Genomic DNA, 21,857 nt, shown 5'->3' on the forward strand with positions numbered 1-21,857 from the left:
GTTGTATTATCTGAATGAAAAAATAAGATAGCAGTAGTTTTACAATTAAAAATTGCTTTTTGTTTATCTGCAAATTTTATTAATGTATTACTTCTTGCAACCCACTGCAAGAGGTTAGTCTATAGTGTGATTACAGCAGGCTTTGAGCTTTCACCAATTTCAGTGGGAGTTCTCTTATGAAGCCCTGATGTTGAGCCCATATGAGCAATATGGGTCCTAATTTCTCTATCTGCAGGACCTGCTTCTGAGTTACTCCCTGCTTTGTGTGTGGAGTGGAGGGGTTATAACAAATTTTAAAAGCCTGGTTTAATCTTTCATGTATTTTAGGATCTGGACAGTGCTATAATAGGGAGACAGAATTTGGAGATGGAAATTAGAAACCTCCAAGATAAACTGACTGCTAACCAGAAAGCTTTGGACGCCTCAAAGCAGGAGCTGCACAATCTGAAGAAATCTTCCAGTGAGCTGGATAGAAGCTTGAAGAGCAGCAGAGAAGAGGTCAGGACTGCTCAGACCTCTTTAGTGGCTTTTAAAGAACAAATTGCTACTCTACTCAGCGGTAGATCTGCAATAGTTAAACCTTCCGAGAAGGCCATTTTGGAGAGGATCCAAGAAATAAACTGCAAAGAGAGGAGTAAAGAAATAGTAAGTCAGCAACTACTGCACTTGCCCAATGTGTGTATTTATTCTCTTTGGATCCTTTTTCATTTTATTAATCTGTTAGAATGTTGGTTCCTTCTGCTTAGGTTTTGAAATTATAGAAACCTTTAATTTTGTTGTCTATTGATTTGAGATAATAGGTGAAAAGCATCTATGTTTTATTAAGTAGGAAGAGGTCAGAAATGAAATTAATAATAGAAGCTGTTAACAAGAAAAGACATGGAATGGTCTTTCAGTTAAGACATTGAAATTTGGTTTTGGTGTCACTTAGCAGACATCAGAAGTGGCTGTGTGGTTGCTATGATTTAGTAGAACATGTGAGCAAATATGGATTTGCTGCTACAGTAGTGACTTCAAGGACTGACTTGCTTCTCAAAGCAGACATAATTGATGAGTTGTCCCAGGAAATTTCCTTCTTTCCCTCCAACCCTCAAAACCTGCACCTAAAAAAGAAAAAAGTATTTTTACACTTAGAGATAAACATTGTTGAAACTCTAACTGCTCACCATCCAGGAGAAAGGCAATAGGAAGGCAGCTGGGTATTCTAATCCTCTGGGTCAAGGTGTTTTGACTGGTAGTGTTTGCAAAGGTGTGTTTGCATGTACAGGTAGAGAAGGGACAGCTGAGGAGGAAGGTGAGCCAGAATACAGTCTGACCAATGTCAGTATCCCGACGCTGCACTGAAGTTTCTCACTTGCTTACATGGGCATATATTAATTTTGTCAGTGAGGACTACTGTATAATTAAAAGTTACACACTAAATCAAAAGCTGTTTTCACTGAGCCACTGAAAAACAACTTCTGTGTCCTTGCCAGATTTTAAGATTCTAGCATCTCCTGCTGATGTAATAGGTTTTTATGTTAGCAAATATTTTTGTATTCTGTCCAAGATTGGAAATAGCTCTTGAAAATATCCTTGTGAATTTTGATTAAATATTTTGTTAAAAAACACAGACCAGCTCCCCTATACCTTAGTTTGAGAGTCAGTATGCTAAATTTCAATTAAAACAAGCTTTGCAAAAATTATTAACATTTAAAAGTGATCCACCGAAGTGGAAGTGTGGCAGCAACTTTTTCATATAGAAGCCCTTTACAGTTTTGCTATATGTCATGGAGTGTTGTTTCCGTAAGCAAAATACTTTCAAATTGAAATCTAATGAGAATTTTATGTGCATGTGTGTTTGTACTGTTTAGTGTTTTGGCATACAGTACACTCTGTTGAGTGTTGATTATTTTGAGAACTGCTGAGACAGGGAAATTTAGGTTGACTGTTAGCTATTGAGTAAAAAGGTTTTGCTCCTGGGAGTGCTTTTAGGTGACCTGCTGCTTTTCTAAGATTCAGTTGTGGCTAAGTCCATTTGTGTAGTACATTGAGCAGCTGTTAGTCTCTTTGTGGATATACTACAGTACATGTATAGTGTGTGCTACTTGTTCCAGTTCTTATTGTTCCTGATTTTATTCCTTAATATTAGGTTTACATGCTGGGTTGCCCACTTGATTATCCTGCAGACTGGTAGTATTGGGGAAGATTCAAACTTGGTCTATATTTTGTTGCAGATATGAACTTTTCCAGCTGCTTGATGGGAATGTGGCTGGTTCTTCAAGTAACAGTATTGATGTGAGAAGTCATGTTCTGTTAGAGAACTACTGTAAAATATACAATAATCAACTATTTTTTTCTAAACAGCTGTGATTATTCTTATGTTAGAGGTAAAGAAGCTCATGTTCAGAAAAACAGGTATTTTCCCATAACTATGTTAAAATTAATTTATTTGGATGCTGTGCTCTAACTTCCCTGCCCCGCCCCCTGAAACACCTGTTGACTTTTGCAATGGAAAATAACTCCCTTTTTTGGGGAGGGTGTCTGAGGATGGAGACAGATTTGTTTTTCAGTATTATTGCTATCAAAATCAAATATATGTGCTAAAAGGAAGCCTTTGTTACTAAGACAGAGCAGGTATCAACTCCAATCTGTCACTGCCTAAATCTGTGCTTTGGAACTAAGATGCTGGTCTTACAGTTGCCAGCTTTTGTTGGTTTATTTTTATACAGTAGAGGAGCTATGTCAGGTACGTCTAGCATAGCATTCTGCCTCTGCTAGCAAATACAGCAATTGCTTACTATCCTTCTAGCAATACTCCCTCAAAATGCTAGTTCTTTCTAAAAAAAAAAAATTGTGGCTCAGTTTTCTGAACCATAAATATTAGCTTTAAACTTAATATTGCCTGGTGAATTTGGTCGTTGTAGTTGAATGATGAAGTTTTGTAGATCATTGTATTTACTAAGTATGTTAAGGGATGAAGCTTTAATGTTTGACTGCTATGACTCATTTGGAAAAATTTATTTGCATGGCCCCAAAGTGAACTATGTTATTAAAGCAGTGCTGGCATCTATTCTCAAAAGAATTTCTGCATTAAGATTAGGGACTTTGAAATAACTAAGCTAAAATGCCAATATTATATACCTGTGAAGCTGTTTCTAATAGAACACAGACTTTGTCATCAAAAAATTGTTTTACAGTGAATTGCTTTTCTTTCTGTAAATCAGAATTAAAAGAACATTTTCTAGGGTTCCATTTGTAAGGAATATACATGTTGGTATATCTGTGTTGATCAGATTCCTATTGCATCTCTGGGTGAATTTCTTTCCAGGATTTGGATATAACATCAGTATTAGGATACGTATGCTTTACTATCAGTCAATCAGGAAAAAGGTTAATTGTCTTCAGATAGGATTTCTTATAGACCTCTCAGTGAACTGTCCAGTCTTAAGTAAAAGACCCACAAAAGTGAGTCATTAAACTTCTTGGCAGGGTAAATTAGCCTGTAGCGTTGCGGTGCCCTAGCTAGCTTGTTTCCAAACAGTCCCTTTGTGGCTGCAATCCAGCAGCAATGCCAGGACAGCTAGGGGTATGAATCCAGCAGCTGAGTACCTTGCTGCTGGAAATTAAAAATGTGCTAATGAATGCACTAACGTATAACAGGAGGAGGATTACTGTTAGATCTTTCCTTTCCCTGAGTAAAGCTTGTTTCACTTCTGTCAGGACATTGCTGCAAGCAACTTGCCTTTGCAAACTAGATTAGTGGGACCAGGAAAAGACAATGCAAGAATTTGGCAGAAAGAGGACCCTCTCTGTTTGAGTGTTTTGATGCCTTCGCTAAACAGGTTTTGGGTTTTCATTTTTAAATCATCACTACAGCTCCTCTGGGAGTTTTGTGTATGGGATTGTATACACTAGATGAACTGGCAGAATGTTCATCTTTACATCCAAGCCCAGTCAGCTATGTGTGGCTTACCTCTGCATATGCACCTGTCAAACAGAACTGTGAAAAATTTAAATTTTAAAAGACCTGCAACTGCTATAGTCAGACTTTCTGTTAAATCTGAAATGCTTTTGAAGATTATGTCTCCTAATTATGGTGATTTTGGTATCTGAAGGGCATCTGAGTTAGTCATAGTCTGTATACTAGCCCTTAGCATTAACATTAGCAAAAATTGTAATTTCATTCAAAAAAAAAAAAAAATCAGCATATACTCTGACAATGTCCAGTGATATTCTATTGCAGGATTAAGAAACTGCTTTAAATCAGTGTCCTAATGATCTTTTCAGCAGTTATAGTAATATGTGTATCATCTGAATATGTTTGCACAGCTCTTCAGTGTTTTTGTCATTTATTATTTGTAACATACCAGAGGGGTTCATGGGCACCTGGAGTTCAAGGCAAGCAAATGTTCTCAGTTCATACAGAGCTCAGCCCTGGTTATGAGGTCTCTGGGTTCAGATCCTTTCTGTTTGACAAGTTTTGTTACAGATCTGTTGCAGCAAATTAAATTCATATGGCCAAAACTGTTTCTCTTGAATACCCACAGCAGATCTGATTGTAGATTATCTTAATTTTATCAGTTTTTGTCATTACATATTGATATACAGACTCTTAAATGCCAAAATTGATTAGGCTCTACTACTGCTCCCATTAAAATCTCCTGCGGTTCTCGTTTCATAATGATTTTTATGGCAATGTCATAAATGCATATTTACTTTTAGGGATTTATCCACTTTATCCTTCAAACAAAAGAAATGAGTGGAAAATAATTTGGGAAATTAAGGGAAACATTGATAAAGGCAGAGTAATATAGGTACTGACTTAGTGCTGACCAAGAAAACCCCAACCAACTAGAATGTGAGAAATTATTAGGAAAAAAGTTGAGAAGAAAATGAAAACCGTAATTATGCCACTGTATAAATCCATGGCTGCTGCATTCTGAGTAGCACACACAGTTATGATCACTTCATTCAAAAAAGGGCCCTCAAAAAGTACCGGAAGGGCCATGAGAGTGTCTAGAGGCTTCCATGCAAGGAAAGGCTCAACAGACAAGATCTTTCCAGCTTGGGATGGTGAGTGCAATGCAGTAAAGCAAAGTACAAGTCATAAGTACCATGATAAGAGATGTGGCAGCTCTAATGCTTTTCAGCTGGAAGGGGTCTTAAAAAAAATATTGTATTAGGTGCACGTGTGCGTGTATGGTTACATATAAATCAGTGGAAGTTTAAGATAGCATCTTACCACACCAGAACAGTATAGTTTATTAGTTGTCAAGATAATACTAAGAAGATGAGAATATTTAGTTGTTATGTTGGAAAAGAGGAAAAAAAAATTGCCACTATGATGTGAAGGACCTTGTAACTTCATCCTACACGCTGCTTTTTTGCACTCATCCTAAGTCCACCATGTGCCTGTCTGTGACTTTTGGGCTGTTGAGGGAAATGTCCTACCGACTGCATAGCTGTAGCCCACTTTCTGTTCTGATGTGGTGTGGGGCTGGGCCTGCTGCTTGCACATGCCCTCTAAGCACAAGAAGAAATAAAAGCTTAGAACGAGAAAAAATAAAGTTCAGGAAGATTTTAACTGAGGGTTATTTAGTTGCAGCAGTGATGAACCCTGCTGTCCCCAAGGTAGGAGGTGCCTCTGGAAATAAGTATTTGCAACTTCTTTTGACACAAGAAATAAAAGGTCTTCATTTGAAGTTATCAGCTAGCCACATTAAAACAAAAAGCAGGAATTGTTTTTTTGCAGGCTGGCTGATGAAGCTGCACAAGTCATTGGCACAGAAAATTGTGGAGGTCAGAACTGCAGGACCAAAAATGCATCCTTTGTATAGTCACTGGATAGAGGCATGGGTGGGTAATAAGGGTGCAACTATATTTTAGGAAACCCTTAAGTAGTTGATTGTCCCTAAGCCAAAGATGAAAGTTACTCCAGGATGCTCTGGAAGATAAACCGACAACTTAGTGGTTTTGTGGTCTCACCTTCTGTGGTATGATCCCTCACCTTCTCCTGTTTATGGACCTTTGAAGCCTGTAAAAGCCCTACACAGCTGGACTGTGCCCAGCGCCGCTCTGCAGCCTCATAAAGGGGCTCTGCATTCTCTGGCAGCAGTGCATCTCTGTGGGCACAAGTTACTGAAAGCTTTATTATTTTCATACTGAGTGATATGTGATGCAGAAAAGCATAAAATGTGTGTGTGGGGTCTTGCAGTTTTATTATTGTTTAGTGTTTTCTGCCACTGTTAGGAGCAACAGTAATTTCTCAGTGTTTTTTAGGCAGGCTGGGTGCGAACTATTGTTTGTATTCAATTGCAGTCTAAGTTGGAAACCCTTCCGTGCCATTAAAATTAATGGGAGTTTTGTGCGCTTATTGTTCATTTTATTAACAGGAGGCAAACAGATGCTTAAAATGAAGACTGTTTGGAGATGGGTGCCTGAACACTGAGTTACAAATGCAACATAATTAATTATGTAATCAAATAATTATATGACAGTAAGAAGAGGAGAGAGGGAAAGAGGGAAGCAAGCAACTTTTTGGATAGAACTGTCTTTCAGTATTTGGCAGTACTGTAATCAAATGCTTTCAGGCATTTAATTTATAAGTAGTTTACAACTTCCACTGTATGTAGGTGTTGCAAAGTTAACAGTGTAGAACTAGAAGTGTTTTCAGACTTGTTAGTCTAATTTATTGTTATGAAATTCTATCCTTTTAGCCTTGGCCTTTGGCTGGATTACAGAAATTATTATCTTTTTTTAGCAGAATCTTTTAGTTGAACACCCTTTAAGAGTTAATAATTTGGAAGCAGTCCTCTGAGACTTACTTATCCATATCACATTTGCAGAGAGGAAATTAGAAAGGCAAAAGCTCAGCTAGAACTCAATCTGGCCACTATTGTAAGACCCAACAAAAAATGTTTTTACAACAATAAAAAGAGAGCCAAGGAGAATATCTATCCTTTAATGGATACAGAAGGCAACACTGCCACCAGAGATGAGGAAAAGGCTGAGGTACTTAATGCCTTCTTTGCCTCAGTCTTTAATAGAGAGACCAGTTATCCTCAGGATACTCTGCCCCCTGAGCTGGGAGGCAAGAATGAAGAGCAGAATATCCCCTCCTTAATCCAGGAGGAAACAGTTCGTGACCTGCTACGCCATCTGGACACTCACAAATCTATGGGACCAGATGGGATCCATCCAATAGTACTGAGGGAATTGGCAGAGGTGCTTCCTAAGCCACTTTCCATCATTTATCAGCAATCCTGGTCAACGGGGGAGGTCCCAGACAACTGGAGGCTTGCCAGTGTGATGCCCATTTATAAGAAGGGTTGGAGGGAGGATCCGGGGAACTACAGCCCCGTCAGTTTGACCTCGGTACTGGGGAAGATTATGGAACAGTTCATCTTGATTGCGCTCACATGGCATGTGCAAGACAGCCAGGCGATCAGGCCCAGTCAGCATGGGTTTACGAAAGGCAGGTCCTGCTTGACTGACCTGATCTCCTTCCATGACCAGCTGACCCACCTAGTGGATGAGGGAAAGGCTGTGGATGTTGTCTAGCTGGACTTCAGCAAGGCCTTTGACACTGTCTCTCACGGCATAGTCCTTGAGAAGCTGGTATCTCATGGCTTAGACAAGTGTACTCTTCGCTGGGTGAAAAACTGGCTGGATGGACGAGCCCAAAGCGTTGTGGTGAATGGAGTTAAATCCAGTCGGTGGTGGGTCACAAGTGGTGTTCCCCAGGGCTCAGTGTTTGGGCCAGTTCTGTTTCATATCTTTATCAATGATCTGGACGAGGGGATGGAGTGCACCCTCAGCAAGTTTGCAGATGACACCAAGCTGGGTGGGAGTGTTGATCTGCTCGAGGGTAGGAAGGCTCTACAGAGGGATCTGGACAGGCTGGATCGATGGGCTGAGGCAAATCGTATGAGGTTCAAGGCCAAGTGCCAGGTCCTGCTCTTGGGTCACAACAACCCCATGCAGCACTACAGGCTTGGGGAAGAGAGGCTGGAAAGCTGCCTGGCAGAAAAAGACCTGGGGGTGCTGGTCGACAGCCAGCTGAATATGAGCCAGCAGTGTGCCCAGGTGGCCAAGAAGGCCAACGGCATCCTGGCCTGTATCAGAAATAGTGTGGCCAGCAGGAGGAGGGAAGTGATCGTCCCCCTGTACTGGGCACTGGTGAGGCCGCACCTCGAGTCCTGTGTTCAGTTTTGGGCCCCTCACTGCGGGAAAGACATTGAGGTGCTGGAGCATGTCCAGAGAAGGGCAACCAAGTTGGTGAGGGGCCTGGAGCACAAGTCTTATGAGGAGTGGCTGAGGGAGCTGGGGTTGTTTAGTCTGGAGAAGAGGAGGCTGAGGGGAGACCTTATCGCTCTCTACAACTACCTGAAAGGAGGTTGTAGTAAAGGTGGGTGCTGGTCTCTTCTTTCAGGTGGCTGGAGATAGGACAAGAGGAAACAGCCTCAAGTTGCATCAGGGGAGGTTTAGATTGGATATTAGGAAGAATTTCTTCACTGAAAGGGTTGTTCAAGCATTGGAACAGGCTGCCCAGGGAAGTGGTTGAGTCACCGTCCCTGGAGGTATTCAAAAAGCACATAGACAAGGCACTTCAGGACATGGTTTAGTGGGCAAGGTTGATGGTTGGATTCGATGATCTTGAAGGTCTTTTTCAACCTAAATGATTCTATGATTCGGTATCTACATTCTCACTTACATGCTGCATGTATTTTCTAAATCACTTGATCTATTTTTTTCCACTCAGCTTCTTGGTAGACTACTGATTTTATTGGCTTATTTTAAAGAATGGTAGTTGACTGCCAGGTGTTGCTGGTTTGCTAACATCTTTGGAAAGTTTGTGTCTAAATTAGTTTGTATTAATTTTTTATAGATGTTAGCCCCTTTTAGTTTACTCATTTTAAATATGGTTTCTGCTGTTCACTTTTGGCTGTCTCACATGTCACCATTTCTGCCATTTTCTCCTGGTGGTTACAGCAGATTTTTCTCTTTTTGTCCTTTTAATTGTATATATATATATAAAAGATAGGTATTTTACCCTCTTTTTAATAATTTGAGGATGCATCTTTCATATCTTTCTAACATTTCCATACTCACCTAACTCCATATGTTTCGTTGGCTTGTTTGCTCCCTAGATGGTATCTCAGCTTGAAAGCCAAATAGCTAAATTGACTGAAGCTTTGGAAAATCAGACCAGATTGTACCAAGAAGCTCTGGAGAGGAGCAGGAAAGCTGAAAAATGTTCTGAGACTTTCCAGGATCAACTGAAACACTTGGAAGAGGAATTACTGTCTGTAGATCTGATGCAAGATGGTTTGAAGCTTGAGAACCAAAAAGTAGGTGCATGCATTATTTTCTTTTGCATAAAAGTCACTAAAGACAGAGATACAGCTAATTATATTGCATTGATCAGCTGGAGTATTACTCACCGTACTGTAAGTAATGCAAATTAACAAAGTCAGGCATCATGTAGGGAGTGCTAATATCTTTTCTTTGACCAACAATCTTAGTTGGAAAAAGTAGTTAAGCTTTTGGGTTCAAAATCCATTTAATGTGGACACCCCCCCCCCCCCCCCCAGATTAAAAGAAGTCTCTGTAAATACATCTGAGGTCCTTCAAGGATTCTCTGATCTCAAAGCTTTCTCTGATCTCTCTGTCTTTCTCTGATACATCATCTGGTCTGCAGTCTCTCAAGATCTTGCAGTCCTTGATTCTTTTATATCCTTACACCATCATGGCTACCAGGATTTTTTTATTAATTGTATGAATGAACACACTGTTAGCCTATAACACATCTGCATACTAAGATTTTGAAAAATGACACGGTACCTGGAAAGCTAAACCAGCCATCCAATACAGCTAAGAAAGACAAAGTTGTAGCATGTTACCAGGCCAAGGTCAATGCTTAGAAAGTTGAATTTGCAAAGAATCAACAATTTGGTGCTGTCTGTTTTGCATTAATCTATGAGAATAACTTTTATGAATGAAGCATCCACCACATCGGGAGTAAACCACAAAATGGAGCTGTTCCTTCCCCTCTGCTTCCTCTGTGAAGAACACGTGGCCCTAGTTTCTTAATTTCTCTCTAGATTTTGCTGCAATAAAGAGATTTTTGTTGTGATTTTTTTCTGTTAATGAACAACTTCAGTGCTTTCTTATGCTGCTGCTGGTTTTAATTTTTTGAACCAGAAGGATCATGAAACAAAAAGAGATTCTTGCTGTTTTATCATCTTGGGCTCAAGCAACAGTTATGGAACTGTTTGGTTTTTGTTGTTGTTGTTGTTGTTGTTTCTTTGCAAAGATTATGACCTGCAACAGAAGTGAGAGAAAACAAAGGCAAACATAGTTCTTAGTGAGGAGGAGAGCTTTGGATTTTGCAAGAGAGGCTAACTGAGACTAGGGAACTAATGCAATTTTTAAAGAGCTAGCAGGACAGGACAAAAGAAGGAAAAACCAGATTAAATAATACTTGATATCTGTATGTGTTCACATCAGTAAACCAGATGGAGATGCAATGAAAATAGTCTTTAAAGGAATTTGTAAACCAATAACTGTTGTCTCTAAAACTTGCTATTCCAAAGAAGGGCAAAAGACTGACCATGTTAACATTCCTGCATCTCCTCAGACTACATTGGATCTTGCCCATGGCATCCCTGGTACCAGTTTTACCTGTTTTATTGCTTACAGCAATGGGCAATCACAGGATTTGAAAATAGTTGGGATGTAGCTGTCCTTTCTAACTTCTTGTCAATGCATGGTCCTGTAAAGCAGCAGAGCCACAGACAGGAACTGGAGTCAGAAGCAGACACACATACCTAGTGCTCTTACTACAGAAGAGCAAAAACCAATCTCATCTTGCTAAGAAGATAAATATAGTACATCCAGGGATTTATGAACAAAATAAATATTGACTAAAAAAGGACAAATGGAGAATTTGCAATTGTGTCAGGAATTTGTACTGTAAAGGTACCCTTTCAATACATTATTTCTTGTGGATAGTGGACTTGGCTATATATATTTGGTTGCTGGTGTAGGGGGAATTGCTTTTAAATTGTACTTCAGGACTTTTGATGAAGTTCTTTTATTCTTTTACCCACTTTTCCACATCTTATCTTAGTATCTGAAATTTCTGGAGCAACTTAATGAGAAGATGAAGTTGGATAGCCTAGCAGCAGAGGTTGGATTTGATATGAATGCGGATGCAATCCTAGCCCGGGTAGAGCAATTGGTGAAACTGGAAGGTGATGCAGTGATTGAAAACAAGACTATGGCATATAGCCTAAGAAGGAAGGTAGGCAAAAAAGACATACTGTTACTGTTTGTTTCAAAGATAAACATTATGGCTATACTTCTGTAGCGGCTTGCTAGAGGCAGCAGATTGCAGCTTCCCGTATGTGCAAGGAATTTCAAAGATGTCCATTACATAAAAAGAAGATAGTAAACATTTGCAAACTGTTCAAACGGACTGCAAATTAAAACAACTAAAATCACCAGTTGGTTAAACACATGATACTGCTTTTCACACCTTCTTAAATAAATGTATGAAGTTTATATGTGTATATATGTCTACTTTTTAAATCTAAAAGGATCTGCTGAGAAGGGGGACATCTTACACAACCTTCTTTAGAAACTAGTAGGATGTTGGTTGTACTTCACAAAGAATTTCAACATCTCCAACAAGAACTGTGCTCCTTTAGGAGCAAATCTGTTCAAATTTGGTCAGACACCTCTCCATCATCCTGTTATGACAGAGTACAATCTTCTGGTTTTAGGATTATCAGAAAGGTTCAGAGCTTAGAATTAGGTCTGTTTAAAACAACACTGTATTTTTTCTGGAAGCAACTGCCTCTCTAGCAGGGAGTATAGTATGTATGTTAATATTCCTTAGATGTTCCAGAGTAAAGCCTGGCAGCTCAGCTCAGGTAAACTGAAAACAGGTAGCTCCCTGAGCACCAAAATTACAAAACGAAGCTGCTGGACCTTGTACTGGAGCAGTGAATGAAAGCTTTCTTATTTCTGTATATTGATTCTCCTTCTTGCACAATAGCCTTAATTAAATGATTAAAGATGGAAATATCTTAAACTACCACCACTGAAACCAGTTTCCTTAATGAATCCCTCTTACCTCTTGCATTTGACTAGAGTCTTATACTTCAGACAATCTCAGATATTATGAATGATGCACAAGTATTTATGTCCAAATTGGGTGCAGTCTATATGTAAATTCATTCTAAAAGGTAGTGCACAAATTCAGGGATGGAGAAGCACAATGAATTGGTAATATAAAAGGTATCAAGTTAGTGTATATATGTTTATACTGCTTTACAGGGTTTTCAAGAGAGGAATAGGATTTCAGGTTAAATATGGGTTAAAAAAATCCCAAACACAGGGATTAAATTTGCAAAACTGTCTGTGTAGTACCATTGTCTTTCACATACATTTTTTCAAATATCCTTGTGTTTGGAAAACTAGTTGAAGACTCAGAAAGAAAAACTTGAAAGCAAAGAGCTGCACATGAACCTTCTGCGGCAGAAAATAACCCAGCTAGAAGAAGAGAAGCAAGTAAGGACCACCTTAGCTGTGGAGAGGGATGAGGCCAATCTTGCTGTCAGAAAGTTACATAAGATGATAGAGAGGTTACAGAAGCAGCTTGATCTGGCGATGGAAATGAATACTAATCTCAAAGCCAAGCTGTCTGAAACCAATGAACTTAAGGTGAGTTAAAAGGCTACATTTGTGCTTCTCTCCAAAAAGGTTACATTTGTGCTTCTGTCCATTTTTCTACTCCAGTTTGATACCGCTGGAGTTCATTTAAAATAAATGTGTTCATGGAGAATTGCTTAAATCCATCTAGGTGGGGAAAACAATTATAATATTACAATGTTTTGGGTATTTTGCAATTTGTCTGGATATACTAAGTAGCATCTGTAAAGCACAATGTAAATTTTCAGACTAGCGTAAGAAAAATATGATATATGCATCCCTTTCTTTCCTGTTGATATGGCTGTAATCTTGTATTTTCCCATACATTGCTCACAGAAGATCTATTCTGATAGGTATGAGGAAAAAAAGGGGTTTTTTTTCCACATAAAACAGGCAAGATGCTGAATTTTCATTGTTCCTGTGTTTTATTACATTGCAGCAGTAATAAATTACCTGCTTTAACTCAGGTGAATACAGGTAGTGTGCAGTCATTGATAGCTTGCCACTGCTGGTAGAAAGGAAGAGTGATTTTATGTGAGTTTTTGTCCTGTGGCTGATGGAGTAATAAGAGATAAGTAGCGGCATGTTCCAGCTGAACAATTTTTACCAACAAAACATTTGGCAACTCTTTTTCATACTATTTTTCCAGGGGCTAGCACAAAGTGAACTCTCACTGTAGGTTTTTGTCTATCCAGTTACCTCTTTTCACAAAACCTTTAGAGAATTAACTGTCTTTGAAACAAAAATCTTTTTGTTAATTGAGTTGAAATTAGCCAGTCTCCTTTAATAACTTTTCAGTTCACATGTGCATGTAATTTCATCAAGAACCCATAAGAAACCACATTAAAGTGCTTACTCAAGATTACTCCTGATATTTTTATTATTTGTTTGTGTTAGATGAAAAAGTGTGACAAATTTAACATTATTTTATGTTATTGCAGATCAAAACTTTGGAGCAGAACAGAACGATAGAAGAACTCAGTAAGTCTCAAGGCAAATTGGAAAGAATGAAAGAAAAGGCTGAGAAACAACTTACCTCTGTCAAATCAGAACTCCTTTTAAAGGAGCGTAAAGCTACTGAAGATAAAGAAAAAAACAAAACTATGTTAGAAGCAGTTACCAATGAGATGAAGGTGCTTAAAACAGCCCTTGCAGAATTAGCAAAAAGAGAGAGACAGGTAGGTGTATAGGTATTTGAGAACTGCTAGCTGTCACATAGAATATAAGAATGTGATATAGGTGGAGCAGCTATCCAGCTGTGCTGAAAACTTTTGTGAACATTATTAAACAAGGACATTTTAGCTGACACTTGTGAGCCAGAGTAGCAGTTGTGATTCTGAGAGGCAAAGCTATTTTTCAAGTTATATATGCAAGAGAATGAATAATGAATACAGACATTGTTTTCTTTGTCCATTGCAAAATATTATATCACCTTTTGGAGAAGTATAAAAATGCTTTAAAATCCTGGTATCTTTTTAAGGTATGTTTTCCCCATATATTTTAGGTGTAAAACTTATCAACTTCTCCTCATCCATTTCCTTATGTTTCTCCTCATCCGTCTCTTGCACTTTCTCCTTGCCAATTGTATGAGATTCAACAAGGCTAAGTGATAGGACAAGAGGAAACAGCCTCAAGTTGCACCAGGGGAGGTTTAGATAGGATATTAGGAAAAATTTCTTCACTGAAAGGGTTGTCAAACATTGGAACAGGCTGCCCAGGGAAGTGGTTGAGTCACCATGCCTAGAGGTATTTAAAAGATGTGTTGATGTGACCCTCAGGGACATGGTTTAGTGGTGGACTTGGCAGTGCTAGGTTTACAGTTGGACTTGATGTTCTTAAAGGTCTTTTCCAACCTAAATGATTCCATAATTCTATGTTATCATGTATAGGCCATAAATTCAAAGAATGTTGGAAAAGATCAGAAAATAAAACCAAACCAAACCAAAACAGACTTAATATTGAATGTAACTGTTTTGAATCTATTTGTGACATATAACTTTGTTAAAGTTTAGGTTAGAAAATTTTTTGTGGTAACTCACCTTGAGGAGAGTGTAAGGAGTTTGTGGGAAACACATTAGTAAATGTGTTCCATTCGAATTTCAAATAATTGTGAAGTACCTGCATATTGTGTTTCGTATGAACTTTATAGATGGCATAATTGTTGAAAGCTAGTGTGATGCTTCTTTAAAGTAGAAAAATGTGTAATTTTAAATTCCTTATTCCAACTGCTTAGAACTTTGTTAGTTTTCCCAGCTAAAATTTTTATGCTATATGTTGGCCTTAACAATGACTGTGGATGAAGTTTAAGAATGCTATTTCAAAAAAAGAGTCCAGAAAAATATTTTTTTTCTCACATGGAGGAAAGACCAACAACCTGGGGATCTTTCTTCCTGGAAAGCTTTAGCACTGTTTTTTATACTGAAGGTTAGAAATTTGTCAGGAAAATTTAATTTCTTTGTATGTCTCATGAGGAAACTAAGCATCCTGCACACAGAAGAAGGTATGACTTATATTCAGGAAATTATTACATGGAGTCATACGTTGAGTACTTACTAAAAACACACATGTTGAATTTGTACTGTCCAAACTCAAGGCATTTCAAGCCACTTGAATACTGTTGCAGTATTCTTTGGCTGAATTTGAAGAACATGGGAAAAGTGAGGTAAGTGGGCTATGAAGTGCAGAATGCTCAAGGACAGCATAGCACTAGTTCTCAAGCTTTCTGGGTTAGTGAAAGAAAAATGTCAACTTATAATTCACCAGCATCCACAATCATCTGCATCACAGAAACTTTTTGAATACATGCAGGTAGAGCTATACTGCTAAACTAGGAGCAAGGCTGTTTGGAAAACCAATGCCTGGTACTTGTGCAGTGCTGATTAACAGTAATGGCATTTTGAGAATATGAGAATTGCCAGTAATATTCATAGCATACTCTCCTGTATCTTACCAGTTTAGTTAGCTAAAATCTGTCCTTAATATAAAGCTACTGTTGCTAAATCAGATAATTCATTCTAAACTCTCTCTCTCACTAATTAACATGTGAGGTTTTTTTCCTGACTTCTCTGGAGCCATTACCCAAGAATTCCTTCCTTATCCTCAATCCTGTGTAGTTTTTCACCTGCTTCAGACTCACTTGTTTTTCCTTCTTGGGGAAGCTAAACAAGACCAGACTTCTCTCACTCTCTGTAAAAGGTAGCGAATGCAGATGTTAAATACTTCTCTGAGCATGTGTGTATATATTTAATCTGAATATAAGCACAGCTATGTCATCTGTGTCTGTATGCATGTCAAGAAAACTGCTAGAAACTGAAATTGCTGTTACCTGATGGAGTTGATCTGGCCAGGTTGACAGCTTGTATGTGCATTTGCATGTTTTTTTCAGGTGTACTCTGCTTTTCACTCACTATGTGTAATGTTAAATAACATCGTAATATTGCATGGGTATTTTCCATGCTGTCAAAATTAAAAGTATGCAGAACTGAACTACTGCCAACTGGTTAAGATATTGATTTGTCTTGTGATCATAAAAAAGGCAGAACATACCCAAGTGAAGTCAGAAATCAAGATCGGATTCAAATAATTTAAAATTAACTCGTAATTGGAATTTAACACAGTGTTTCTGATTGTTCTTTGCTCTTTAGACTATTAATTCCTACTAAGTTTAAGAGGAAAATTTAGCTTTGGCATTTCAGTGTTTTGTTCCTTTTTTTTCTTTATTTCTTTTTTTTCTCAGAGAATGCACAGAATCAAAGCATCTGAACTGTTAGAAGTGAAGTCCTGTAAGCGGGGTGTAATAACACTGCCAATCTGCTTTAGGATTAACAGTCAGCTTTGATGGCTTTAGCAAATAACAGCAAATTGTGCATATTCTTGGGTAGACTTATAAAACCATTTAAAAAAAATGGTGCTCAAAGCATTATTAAATCATACTGCAGAGTAAAAGCCATACAGAGATGAAGCTATATGTGAAGAGTCAAAAAAGTAGAGATTAGTAGAATGGATATATAGTGGAGAATTAGTCAGACATATTGAAATTTCACAAGAGTAAGTCTAAGTTTACAGATATCCATACTGGATTTCTTCTGTCTGTGGGGTGAACAGAAAAACTTCCTGACTTCAAATATCATTATTGCATATTTCTGAATATAAATAACTATCAGCATAGCCGACATTCATTTTAATAAGACTAGATAAAGAGTATGCATAATGACTGATGAAAAAATGGTGTTCACAGGGACTGATAACATCAGTATATGACCACTGCAGTCAACTACAGATTAAAATCTGAATATATTTTATTTTTATATCTATTTAACTCAAGTCGTTATTTGCAGTAGTACTTGGAGTAAGAATATAAATGTCAATGTTTTGGTTGAGTTTTTGGTGGTTTTGTTATAAGGATTTTTTTCGAGTCGTGGTTCCCCCCGCCCCTTCTTTTCTTTCTATTGGAATAAGAACCCTTCTACTTTCCTGTAGGTACAGCATGAAAACAAAATGTAGTGGTTTTTACTTCTGCTCCCCCCTCCTAATAAATGCTCTAAATTTTATTCATCTCCTCTCTTTTACTTCAGATAATTTTACTCACTGGATGGAAGGTGCAAAGAAAATTTATCATGAGTGCTTACTCCTGTAGCAAACTTTTGGTTTTGAGTCTTTAGTGATGTTTATCTTTCTACTATTTCTCTCCTTTACTTCAAATTGTGACTATCTTAGAAATATTAACTGCTATTGAAGAAAGCCTTAAATAGAGTTAGGTGGTACTTCTATTAGCTTCTAGTATTTCAGCAGAACTTGTTGTGTTCTTCATACCTCTGTTGCATTGTTTTTAAAGCTGAAATATGTTTCTCATCTAATTTTTTTTCTAGCTCTTACATGTTTTAGTGCAAGATTTTAAAAAGTTGTTCATAATGTGCTTACAGCACTGTATCCACTTAAGAGTATAAACATGCATCTTGCTCCATGTGAGACATGGAATAGCTTTCTAAAGATCGTCCAGTGTGTATTGTCTGTTGCTTTTGTTTGGAGTTTTTAAAATTCAGATTGATGTCCTCTGTTGGGGCATTTTTGCATCCAAGAGTGATGGTTCTTTTTGTCAGTTTATGTGGAGAATTTCTCTGTCGTCAACCCTTTTCCTGCATTTTCACTGAACTGCAGCTTTGTCTGCACTGTACTTTATATGCCACAATATAATAACCAGAAAAATTGTTTTTTGTCTAAGTGTTATTCCATTAAAGTGGAAGAAAATCCTCAATTTAAAATTCACATAAATGAATGGCTTAAAGGATTTGTTTAAGGGCTCTATGTGCTTTCCAGTTTAGGTTATTTGCTGATGAAAATTATTGAATTCTTAACATATTTATTGTCCATTCAGCATAGCTATGACCTCTTTTTCCCATCAGAAATAAAGAGTGAGATGATTGTGTATACCTTTTAATTTTCATCTATTCCCTCTGGCAAAATCCTGCCGGACCAATAATCTGCATCAGTGCATCAAATTTATTTTGATCGCATTTGACACATGGTCGTATTGCAATTTTGTTTACTCACAGTTGCTGTAATTATATTGAACAGCATGCAACAGCAAAGATACGAGAACAAGAAATTTGGTGTAAAACGCAGACCCTAATGTGCTCCTATGGGATCAGCTGGGTTTGCTGTATAGACGTCTTGTGGGGGTTTAATTCATCCAAAGACTGGATCTTTGTAGAGGACTGCCTTGATCTTTTAACATAAAGTCTGTATGGAAACAAATTCCAGCTCTGCTGCCTGCTCATCCTGTCTGTGATCCAGATGTTTAAAAAAATATTTAGCTTCTGCTAAATTGTACTTGCCTAGCACACTGCCAGAGCCCCACATCAGTGACCTCCTGACTTGGTGTTGAAAAGAATATATGGGGACATGGGGTTTTTTGGTGTTAAATTGTTCCTATGTTTCATCCAAGGCATTGCACTGCCTTGGTAAGACAGATAGCTGGGACTGAATTCTTAAATCCTTCTGCACTATACTGTCTTAGTTTCCATATTTGTTTTTCTGAACTGATGGCAGCTCCTTGGGGTTTGTTCTGGGATGAAACAAACTGTCTTTGGCAAAGTCTTGGAACTGAGACCTTGTTTTCAGAGTTTTTGCAGTTTGCCTCACAGATGTTGTAAGTGCTTTAGACTTCTGCACAGTATTCGTGGGGGTGGACACGTATTTCAGGAGTGCTGTTATCTCCATTTCAGGAGCGCATTTATCTGCTCCTCTACCATTAGCCGTCAGCATGATTGTTGGTGTGAGAGTGCTGCCACACCAGAGCACCAGTCTGGCTTCTTGATGGTTTTGACAATTCTGTGACATTTTGAGTCTCTGTCATGCTTGGGAATGGGGATCTTGACGTTCAAATAGATAACAAGACAAGCATATTTGCTCAAATAGGAACATTTTCCTTTTTTAATTGTGTGTTAATGATAAGGGGTATTAAGACATTGGTCATTTGGGCTGTGTAATGCATTGTCCATTGAAGAGGTATTGAAGTTTGACTTATAATGATCCATATTGTGAGTTGAGAAGAGTAAATCAGCATTCATGTTCATCTGATCTTAAGTTTTTAATCTAGTTGCTGACGGGGGCACTGGTGATGACAATTACTTGTGGATGTCTGCCCATTTGGAACTGCAGAGAGAAAGCTGGTTTCTTTAATTACTTTGCCAAATACTCTTCCTATGATATATTTTCAGCAGCTACGGACAGAACAAAAATGAGCATTTCCCAGGCTGCATCTTGCATTTTGGCTGCATCCTGATTCCAAGTCAAAGTCAGACTGAAGAAAGTGCCAAACCTCCACCTTTCTTCTTCCTCCTTTCTGTTGTGATTTCCACAAGAAAGTGCAGGGTAGAGGGGAGCAGTGGCAGGCAGTGGTCAGGAGCTTAGGGTCAGGACCAGCACCTTAGCCTGTGCCGTGCGATGCGCCCACCAGTTTCCAGTTGTCTGTATAGTTTGCAGTCATCTAGGTCAAATACAACTCCTCTTCCTGTCTTTTGCTCAGTTTTCCCTGTTGACTCAGTAGGGAAGATATGCCTGTGAGGGATACTAAAGAACACTTGAAACTGTGTTTTGTTTTCAAGATCCTTAGCACCTCAGCTGTTTACATGTTTTGGTATTTGAGCTACACCCCAAAAGGCTGTTCCCGTCCTCTTCAGCTCTCTGTATTGAGCAACAGCAGAAATTCCTACATTTTGCACTGCTAATACAAATCCTTGTGGGTTTATGTGTGCATATATGTATATGTTTTTCCAGGCATCTCCTTTGATTGGTATTTGATTTATTAGTAATTCCTTTCTGTTTGCTCTTGCAGCTGGCAGATTTCCGAGAGGTGGTATCACGGATGCTGGGCCTCAACATTGCCAGCTTGGCTCTTCCTGACTATGAAATTATTACACGTCTTGAAGGGTTGATTCACTCTCATCAGCACCACTGCTTCCCCTGTGTCTGCCTCAAAGACGTGGCAAGGGCACCAGAGGAACACTCGCAAAGAAACATAGAGCTTCTTCACTGAAACACGTTTTTTAAGGAGACAGAACAAAGTAAAATTTTCCTTTTTTGCTTCCCTACCTACTAGATGTGCATACAAAACAGACATTTATTTCTGTTCCCTACTCTACAGATACCAACTTGGGCTGATTTCTAGTGTTTCAGTAGGGAGACTGAGCCGAATGGATAGAGTAAAGCCAGCAGGCTAGAGAGAGCAAACAGAAAATGCCTGGGCAGCATAATACTTCAGTTATGAAAATGATAGGCAATATGTGAACAATGTGTAGCCCTTCAGTTGCAGAGGCATTGAAGGCATGGGCCACCCGAGGTCAGTTCATGGTTTTGGGAAGTACTTGCTAATGAATGTCAGCTTCAGTGACATTCCTTGTGCTTTACCTCTGGGTGACAGGGATGAAATAAAGTGGGGGTTGTCCCGCTGCTGTTCCTCTTGAAAAATGGGACCTCTCTCTGCATTTTTACGCATAAGGACTTTAGCTTCAAGACAGTTAGCTGCAAGTTAGACAAAGGACTATCAATTTTGGAACAAGGGTTTTTCTTCTGTTGTTTTCCTTAGTCTGCTCTTGTGCCAAAACAAAAAGTTACGCTTTTTCGGCAAAGTCTCTTTCACTGGGTGCAGTCATGTGTCTGACGTAGATAGATTTGATAAAATTGCATGCTGCTCTTGGTCATGATGCCTTGAAAATTTTTCTTCTAGCTGCTGTATTCCTTGGACAATTAATCCATAGGCCAAATAAGTGGCAGTTCTTCTGAGTTAATAAAGAGTTATATTAAAATGCTTATCCACTACAGTAAATAGTTGAATTACTAAAGTCTTTATTTTCAGAAAAGCAATGATGAGGTGTCCAGAACTACCTCTTAACCATAAAAGCTGCTTGTCTATCACCCTTTCTGAGTGTTAAACTTCATGATTTTTTTAAAGAAATTTGAACAATAAATCTGTTTTAATAGCACACTCAAACGTGATTCTGTGTTTTTAGTTGTCTCTTCCCATTATGTATTTTATGTGGATGTGTAGAACAGTAAAGAAGACTTACCTATTTATGTCTGACCATTTGTGGACTTTCTACAGTATCTCAGCAAATGATAACCCACTTACTAAAACTGAACGCACACTTTTAAGAAAAATGAGACTTTTTCAAGTAAGTGTGGTAAATTTGGTATCTGGCTAGGGACTCAATAGGTTGCTTTTATTTCACTTGCCTCTGAAGAATCATTTCTCAGCGACTTGTTAGTAAAAAACTAACAAACACCCAAGCTTTTGCAAAATCAGTCATTTGAGGAGATATGGTAAATCATATATTCTTATGCTCCTGTGGCTACCTGGATTAAAATCAATTTCCTTTCTTGTTTTAAAATGTAACATTGTTTTTCAGGTAAGTTTTAATAAATGCAATAAAGGAAAAAGCTAATATTAAATTATATAATCTTAGGAAAGCACAACAATTTCAAAGTAAAGTAAAAGATTGAAATGTAAATATTCTTAGGCATGATATGTTTGTTCAGAATTTAGAGGGTGGAAAAGGATGTAATAATTTTCTAATTCTTCGTCAGACAATACAAATAGTTTCAGCTTGTGTTTTGCTGGTTCTATAGACACTTCTGCTTGAGTTATTACTAAATGACAA

General features: G+C 38.2%; 1 protein-coding gene across 2 annotated transcripts in view; it reads left to right on the plus strand.

Moving 5' to 3' along the window:
* Nucleotides 1-21,190, plus strand: part of LOC104318025 (damage-control phosphatase ARMT1-like) — a 67,960-nt gene extending 46,770 nt beyond the window's left edge. For both annotated transcript variants that reach the window (XM_069787018.1, XM_069787016.1), the window contains 6 exons: nucleotides 328-645; nucleotides 9,132-9,332; nucleotides 11,114-11,287; nucleotides 12,469-12,711; nucleotides 13,641-13,877; nucleotides 20,036-21,190. In XM_069787018.1, coding sequence (XP_069643119.1) covers nucleotides 328-645; nucleotides 9,132-9,332; nucleotides 11,114-11,287; nucleotides 12,469-12,711; nucleotides 13,641-13,877; nucleotides 20,036-20,236 — 1,374 coding nt within the window. In that variant the 3' untranslated portion in view covers nucleotides 20,237-21,190. The remainder of the gene's footprint in view (nucleotides 1-327; nucleotides 646-9,131; nucleotides 9,333-11,113; nucleotides 11,288-12,468; nucleotides 12,712-13,640; nucleotides 13,878-20,035) is intronic.
* The last annotated feature ends 667 nt before the right edge of the window (nucleotides 21,191-21,857 follow it).

Source organism: Haliaeetus albicilla, chromosome 7, assembly GCF_947461875.1.
Source record: "Haliaeetus albicilla chromosome 7, bHalAlb1.1, whole genome shotgun sequence".
In the NCBI taxonomy this organism is placed as follows: Eukaryota; Metazoa; Chordata; class Aves; order Accipitriformes; family Accipitridae; genus Haliaeetus; species Haliaeetus albicilla.